The sequence below is a fragment of the Gracilinanus agilis genome, chromosome 1 (genome assembly GCF_016433145.1).
Source record: "Gracilinanus agilis isolate LMUSP501 chromosome 1, AgileGrace, whole genome shotgun sequence".
Classification (NCBI taxonomy): Eukaryota; Metazoa; Chordata; class Mammalia; order Didelphimorphia; family Didelphidae; genus Gracilinanus; species Gracilinanus agilis.
Genome location: NC_058130.1, coordinates 68078478 through 68086787, shown reverse-complemented (window position 1 = coordinate 68086787; position 8310 = coordinate 68078478). Strand labels below are relative to the sequence as shown.

Sequence of the window (8310 nt, the reverse complement as noted above, 5' to 3'; positions counted from 1 at the left end):
AGGAGGTCCTGGGTTCAAATCCGAATTCAGATACTTTCTAGTTATGTGACCCTGTGCAAATTACTTAACCCCAATTGCCTAGCCCTGGCTGCTCTTCTGTTTTAGAATTATAATATTAAGACCAAAGATAAGAGTTTAAAAAAATTAAAATAAAAAATGCAGCCCTTCCTGATTTTCCCCCCTGTCCCCAGTTGCTGGTGTTTTCTCTTTTACACAAACTTATATTGAACTATTTTGTGTTTATTCTTTTTATGTTATATGTACTTATGCAAGATTGTGATTAGAGATTGTCTCCTTTTTTGCATTTGCTTCCCTGGCCTCTTAGATAGTGCCCAGCACATAGTAGGTCCTTAATAATTACTTGTTGATTGAGTGATGGATGCTGGTTATTCTAAGGGACAGGAACACCCAATTCTTTGGGAGTGCGGAGACCTCAGCTCTGGTGCCCTTCTAAGAGTCCATCGCCTTCCCTTGGGGCAGGGGGATGTGGACTCCAGCCTCCTCCTGTGTAAAATGTGGAGGTTGAGCTCAGTGATCTCCAAGCTCCCCCCTGATTAGGCTATTCTGTGATTAATGTCACCAGCATGCACTTCAGGATCCCGAACAGCTGCGCTCCCTTGGCCCCTCCGGGCAGTCACGCCCTGGCTAAAAATAAGCTTTTATGGGCTTTGGTCATCTCCCCTCTCAGCCCTCCCGGCCTCCATTCCTCTCCGAGTTTGGGCTCCGTTTATGTCGGATCCAGAGGGAGCAGCCGTTGCCCAAAGGGTTCATCCCTTGCATTTGGGGGCAGCGTAGAGGGTCCGTGCGGTCGTGAAGGGATTCCTGCCTCCCTCTTAGGACAAGACGCTCCGCCCATGGGTTTGGGCCCATCAGGCACAGTTGCCATGAGGGGAGCGGGAAGATGTGGGCGCTTCAGCTGTTTCTCACCCTGCGCTTTGAGTGGGGGTCGGATGGCAGCCTGGGAGGCGGGAGGTCCAGCGTTCAAGCAGACTCGCCTTCGCCTCCCAGCTCTGACGCGCTCGCACCCTGGTGACCCAGCAGACCCCGTTACTCAGCACGTATCTTCATTTGTAAAACGGGGCTAATAATATTGGTTCGACTTAATTCATAGGGTTGGCCGGAAAGCAACGTAGGGATGGGAGCTGCATTTACAAGTCTCTGCGGCCCGAGGCTTTGGGGATGCAGAGACGAATTGGGCGCCGCCCCTTTTCTTAAGGACCTTCCATTAGGCTCTAGGAACCTCCAAAGGAGGACATGCGAGTTCCATACAAAATACAGGCAGAATGGTTGGAGGGGGGCAGGCACTGAGAGTGGGGCCGAGGAGAGAGGAGGCTGGAAAGGCTCTTTTAGGTTGGTGGCACTTGAGCTGAGGTTTGAAGCCAGTAAAGGGACTCGTACAGCAAAGGGTCAAGGGCAGCCAGGCACCAGGGTGGATAAAGAGCCGCATTTGGAGTCTGGAGGATCTGAGTTCAAATGTGGCCTCAGACACTTCTTAGCTGGGTCACCCTGGGCAAGTCACTTAACCCTGTTGGCCTAGTCCTTGCCCTTCTGTCTTAGAGTCGTTGCTAGGACAGAAAGTAAGAGTTTAAAAAAGAAAAGAGAGCGAGGAGTCCGAGCAACATGGAGAAGGAGCAAGAGAGCTCTCTACGCATGATGGACAGTTTATGCAAAGTCATGGAGGAGGAAGGAATGGGAATGGGGGAATGGCAAGTGGGACATGAGGGTGGGAAGAGGGATCACGTATGGTTTTAGGCTATCAGCGTTTAAAATGGAACTAAGACTTTTGGGACACCATGCATAGCCAGTCTTGAGAGAGCCATTGATGCCATATTGTGAAAAGCTTTAAATACTAAAAAGGAGTTTGTCTCTTCTTCTGGAGGTAACTGGGAGCCACAGGAGCTTTTTTGAATTGTAAAATAACAGAGTTGTGTCTTAGGAATATATAGATGGGAGGGGATTGGGCAGTGGGGCAAGGGCTTAGACAGGCATTTATTGAGCATTTACTGAGTAGGGAGTTGTTCCTAAAATCAGTAAAGAAGAAAGACCCCATGTGAGTCGCTGTGGGGGAATACAAAGTTGAATAATACTCTGGCCCTTTTCTGGTATGATATGACATGACGTGGCATGTCATACAAACGATTGCAGTTCAAAAACAAAACTGTGGGACACAATGCAACGTAGTGCAGAAGAAGGGCGAGTCAGAGGAGGCTTTGGGGTGCGGATTGGGCCCCAAACAGGCGGGCAGAGAGGGGCAGGATTCTCTGGTCGGAGCCTGTCTCCCTCCCTGTCAGATACAGGGAGGAGGTGTTCCTCTGATCTGCTGTATCATCTGGGAAGCTTGGACCAAAGGAGGAGCAGAAGACGATGAGCCACTTGGCAAGCCCGATGGGTTGGTGGTTGTGACTGGAAGAAACCGACAAGGTGTGAAAAAGACAAGATCCATTTGGCTGCGAAGCCAGTCTTGCTGTCTTGGTGCCGTGTGGGTAGGATCTGGGTTTTCATAGAGCTCTCTTGGTGAGGAGGGAGGATTCTCACCGCTCCACCAGTAACTAAACAAGGGTCTGAAGTTTTCCTCAGAAACATCAACTTACAGGCTATTCTCTAACCAACAAATGGACTAAGATTTCCAGAATTACACAAAACAAGCTTGGCCCCAAGGAAGGGATTTAAGAAGATATCTCCCCTCCCCCCCTTCTTTGCCCAGGGGGACCAGGAGTGTGGAGTGGATTTGGGTAGGAGTTCTGTAGGAGTGGGTCCTTCGGGGCACTGGCAGTGAGGTGCCTTACCATTTTTTCCATTCCACTACATGCCTTTTTGTACCTCTGTAGCAACTAGCAGATTGTTGGTTCATTTATGACTGATCCATATTGATCTCTTTCTGCTGAATTCCTTCCTACAGCATTTGCAGTCTCTGTGACACAATCTAACATTCGATTTTACACTGCCTTTTTATTTACTAATTGTTTAATGTGAATGAGTCTTGTCAGTCAGGGATGGCTGGTGGCTTTCTGAGGGAAAGGGGACTCCTGGCTTAGCAGCCAGCCATTCATGTGAAAAAGATCCAGAAGCTTCAGTTGAATATGGCTTTTTTTTTTTTAAAGCTAACTAATCAGAATTATACTCTTTATAACAAGGAAGATACTGGACAGGGCAGGAAACAAAAACTCTTAGAAGAAGAACCTAGACTCCTCAAACCAGAACAGAATGATAGAGCATGGAATATTAGAGCTGGTAAGAACCATAAAGATTTTCTAGACTAAATTTACATGTCACAGAAAGCAAAAAACTGAGGCCCCAAGGACACAAGGGACTCACCCAACCTCACATGGTCATTTTTTGGTGATGCCAAAAGTTGGGAAATTCCTCCCATCCCAAGAGGGTGTTTTCCTCCCATCGCTCCCTGCTGCCTACTTTGCAGTGACAGCCAATTAATTAAAAAGCATTTATTAGCTTACAATCCTTTAGATTATAAATTCCTTGATGGCAGAGACTGTCTTCTCTTTTGTATACTTAGTAGGTGCTTAATAAATGTTGATTGAACAATAACAAAAATGGGAAGACAGAGTTTTTTCTTTACTTCCCACACTGAATCTTGTAACTGATGAGGATTATAGAAATAATCACACGAACAGTTCCTTTTTTGGGTAATATTTTATTTTTCCCCCAAGTATGTGTAAAAGCAAATTTTAACATTTGTTTTCTAAAAAATTGAGTTCCTAATTCTCTTCCTCCTTCTCCCCCTTCTCCTCAAATAGTAGAGTGAGTATTATGTCCCTTCTTTCTCCTGGCCCCCCAATTCTTATTTTCTATGGCTAGTTACTGCCTGCCTATTATCATGACCCAAATTTGGATTGTCTCCCCCTTCTATTCATCTCTATCACCCAGCAGCTCATTTTAATAAACTAATAACCAAAGAGTAGCAGCTGTGTTCTGTACATGTGATGGTATTTAAGGTGTGATATAAACAAATACAATGGAACCTTTTTTGTCGAGAACATCTATTTAAGGCGAATGATTTGCCCACAAGAAGAATGGCTCTCTGCAATGGCCTTACACTGAAGACTTTGTTATTCCTAACGATAGTTTTAGTTGTAGCACAAAAGGGGCCGTTGCCAGATTCATTCTGACGTCCCAGGTTCATGATGGTGACCCACATTTGGTTTCACACACTGAAGAATTATCCAGAAAGAGCCACGCTTCTGTCTCCTGTGCTTGCAGGAACAATGTTCTCCACTGGACTGGCCAGGGTAGCCCCAGGGTTTCAGGGACTGGATGATGTTTGTTGTTAGGATTGTTTCCCTGGGGTTTGGGAATTTTCTTCTCTTTGTTAATCTGGTTCAGCATTTGTTGGGCCCACTTATCCTTTAAATCAAATTATTCAGTAGCTAGAAGGTGATAAAACAACAAGATATGTCTCCCACATTTATTAAGTGCCTTTTGTTTAGAGCATCCCCTCTGCTTTGCTTGTTGGAGTGGGGGAGAGAAACATTGTTTAGCTAAGATGCAGCCCTCTGCCTTCATGGAACTGATGGATGAGATAGAAAATAGTAAGACTCGAATGGAGATAATTATAATATACAGTATTATACAATAATTGTAGCAGAGAGACGCAAAACAAAGTGTCCATTAGATTGTAAGCTCCTTGAGGGCAGGGGCTGTCTTGCATTTTTTTTTTGGTGTCTCTAGTGCTTAGTGTAATGCCTGGCACATTAATAGATGCTTATTGATTGATGCGAGGACTAAAGGGGAAATATTGGGTCAGAAATCTTCTGGCCCTGGAATGGGCATCCATTCGAGACAGCTGAAAATGGGTAGGCTGCCTCATTAGATGGTAAGGTCCCAGACACCAGAGGTGTTTAAAGAGAGGATGGATTGTCAGGGTGTTGTAGAGGGGACTAGATAACTTCCAAGGTGCCTGTCAACTGTGGAGTTCCATGTTACTGTGTGGAATTAGGACCCAAGAGGCAGACTCCCTATGAGACCCTTCCTGCTTGATGGGACCATAACTCCTTCCCTGCTAGTGAATGGGGTTTTCTTTTTGACTTCTATAACCAAATCACTCCAGAAGCAATTGATAGTCCTGAAAATGTCTTAGAATTATTCAGCAAGAACAGGAAAGGAACTTATAATCAGTCCCTTCATTTTATAAATGAGAAAACTGAGACTCAGAGAAGATCAGTGGTAGAGCCCTGGGTCTAGAGACAGAACCTGAGTTCAAGTCTACCTCAGATACTAGCTGTGTGACCCAGGTCAAGTCCCTTAACCTCCATGTGCCTCCATTTCCCCAACTGTAAAATGGAGATAACAACAGCTCTGACCTCCTAGGATTATTGTGAGGATCAAACGAGAAGATATTTGTAAACTACTTAGCATGGTGTCTGGCACATAATAAGAGCTCAAGAAATACTTATTCTCTTTTCTTAGCTTTCCTTGTCTAAGATCTCACAGGTAGTAAGCATGAGAGGCAAAATTTGAATTCAGGTCCCCAGACCCCAGGCAGAGCCAGTAGTTTTGCTCCTCTTCCTTCCTCCAGAGTTTGAGATGGATTCTCCCTCAAGGCTGTCAGATGTCATAGCTCTGAGCCTCCTGGGGTTTCATAGTCATGAAACAGAGTATGCTAATATATAGAAGAAGCAGAGCAGCCAGACAGCAGGGATGCCTTGTTTGGGGAAGAGGGAGCCCCACCTGTCCTCTCCCTGAACTAGTCCCTCAGCTGCTATGGAAATCCCTGTTCCCAAAGGTCTCAACGGCTCTTGGCTTCCTTCCTCTTTGCAAGGTGCCCACTTCTGCTTTTGAACCTGAAGTACCATTGCTTGCTATCCATCCAATTCCCTTTGGCTCCTTTAGGGACTGATTCTTTCCCCCACCCCCCTTAAGCACTTCATTCACTATGTATTAGCGCCAAGGCAGAAGACCTGTAAGGGCTGGGCAATAGTGGGTAAGTGGTTTCCCCAGGGTCACACAGCTAGGAAGTGCCTGAACCCAGAAATTCCTGTCTCTAGGTCTGAGCCACCTTGCTGCCCCAGGGACTGCTTCTTAATGATACACTGAGATTCCTTTGCTGGGATACCTGGACGAAGCTCAGAGCCCAATTGGGATGCTTATTTATAACCCATGGGACCCTGGCGGAGACATTTCACTTCTTCATACTTGAGCTTCCTCATCTGTAAAGGGGGCTTGATCTAGGTGGCCTCTGAGGACCCTTCTGTCTCTAAACTTATGCCCCAGTGACCCCCTGGCTCCTAACTGTGGACCTATCAACTCTTTGTTTTGTGTGGAGTTCTTATGTCTTCTCTGGCTTCCCACATATAATAGATCAATAGCAGGATGTTGCTTGAGGTATCATAGACACAATGAGAGCAGCAAAAAAGGGACCCTGACAATCTGATGGAAAAGAAAGAGAAAAATGAATGAGAAAAAGCAGGCACAAGGACTCACCAAATCCCAAGTCCAGGAACATTTTATGAGGCTGTCACTGGTTGGAAATGCAGTTTAATCATGGATGTGCCTCGTAATAACAAGAAGACATTAAAAAAAAAGTTGAATTATCTCCAGAATTTTTTGTAGGGCAGGCAGGCAGTGTGTTATTTATTTAAGGAAGCTTTCCATTAAGCACTGTCATCTTCCCTTCTCTGGAAAACCTGCTTCTCATTCCTTGATGATGACTGAGAATTGCAGGGTCTCTGTTAGTCTCTATTAGAATCACTAGAGAGATGAGTGCTGAGTTGGCTAGTGAGGCAGCTGTACCATCATTGACCAAAACGTATCTCAGCCAGTAGCAGCCGGGGAGAGAGCAGAAAGATGGATTTCAGCACTGATGTCTGAAGCTCAGATTTGTTCTAGTGGGGATGTTTTTACTTCAGCTACTTTGAATGGAGAGGAGGAAGAGCTCTTTCAAGAGAGAACACATCAGGAGCAGCTATTTGGCTCTTTGCCTCAGTTTCCTCATCTGTAAAATGAGGATAATAACAGAAGCTACCTTGAAGATTTGTTGGGGGGATTGAATGAGATAATAATTGTAAGGCACTTAACACAGTGCCTGGCACATAGTAGGCAAATCTTTATTAATGCTTCCTTCTTTCCTCTTCTCATTCTTCTGTAGTAGGGTTAAAGGTAGAGGATCTTCCTTATCCATAGCATGTGCTTAAATCAGGTTTGTGAAATGAATGGAATAATGCCTAAATGAATGAAAAATCTCTGGGCCGGAAGGAATGTTTTGGCTGAAAGTTCAGAAAGGATTTAAATAGTTAGAAAGAGCAGACTGTCAGTGGTAGGGGAAGGCAAATTTAGAACCTTTCTCCTTTTATCTTGGTAGCTTCCTTCCTCAGACTTGATCAAGCGCTAGTGTATCAGCGAGCACAGCTTCTCTCTGTTGAAGAAAAGAGGCAAGTCTTTGCTTGGGATGCAACATGCACTTGTATTTCATCCAACAAACATTTACAGAGAATGTGCTTGGGCTCCGTTTTAGGTGTTGTGGTTGCGATGTACTTAGAACTGATTTTGGGATGATGATGATCCAGGCTAGCCAAGGAAAACACTGCACAATTTAGGACTCAAGGGTTCCTAGAAATAACAGGATTTAGTGTTGGAAAAGACTTTAAGAGATCGATTCTTCCACTCCAACCCCTTAATTTTACAAATGAGGAAATTGAGGAGGGAACATGACCTGCCTAAAATTACAAAGCTAATAAGAATCTTCTAGATAGCAAGAGTTTTTTTTTAACCCAGAGGCCAGTGGGTGCTTGGATAGATTCATTAAGTCTTGAGAAAAACATATCTTTTAAAAAACTAACCTTTAATTTCCTTTGTAATCCTATGTATTTTCTTTTCTTTTATTTATTTAAAAGCATTCTGAGAAAGGGTTCATTGGATTCATCTGACTTCCTAAGGGGTATGTGACATAAAAAATTAAGAACTCTTGTTCTGAGCACCTGGGGACTTGTCACTCTTGAACATACCTATGGTCTTCTCATCTTGGAATCTCTATTTTTGTGAAGGGACTCAGGCTGGCCTGCCTTCATTCCCTTTCTAGCACTATTCCTTACTTTCTGGACTTCAAAGCCATGTTGCCAAAGGCTGGGTGCTTATATTCTCTCCTTTCTCCACCTTTTCCAGCTCCTTTTTTTGTGTATTGTCTTCTATTAGAATGTAAACTCCTTGAGGACAGGAATTGTCTTTTTGTTTTTGTTTCTGTTTATATCCCCAGCACTTGGCACAGTGCCCTGAACCTAGCAAGCACTTAATAATTCCTCCCTCCCTCCCTCCCTCCCTCCCTTCCTTCCTTCCCTTCTTCCTTCCTTCCCTCCCTCC

The 8310-nt window shown here is 44.6% G+C and overlaps 1 protein-coding gene across 1 annotated transcript in view; it reads left to right on the top strand.

The window, feature by feature from the left end:
- Positions 1 to 854: 854 nt before the first annotated feature.
- The window catches only part of PHF2 (PHD finger protein 2), a 92439-nt gene continuing 84983 nt past the window's right edge, over positions 855 to 8310 (top strand). Inside the window, exons 1-2 of the mRNA XM_044676300.1 lie at positions 855 to 1058; positions 2298 to 2421. Of these exons, the coding sequence (XP_044532235.1) occupies positions 855 to 1058; positions 2298 to 2421 (328 nt within the window). The remainder of the gene's footprint in view (positions 1059 to 2297; positions 2422 to 8310) is intronic.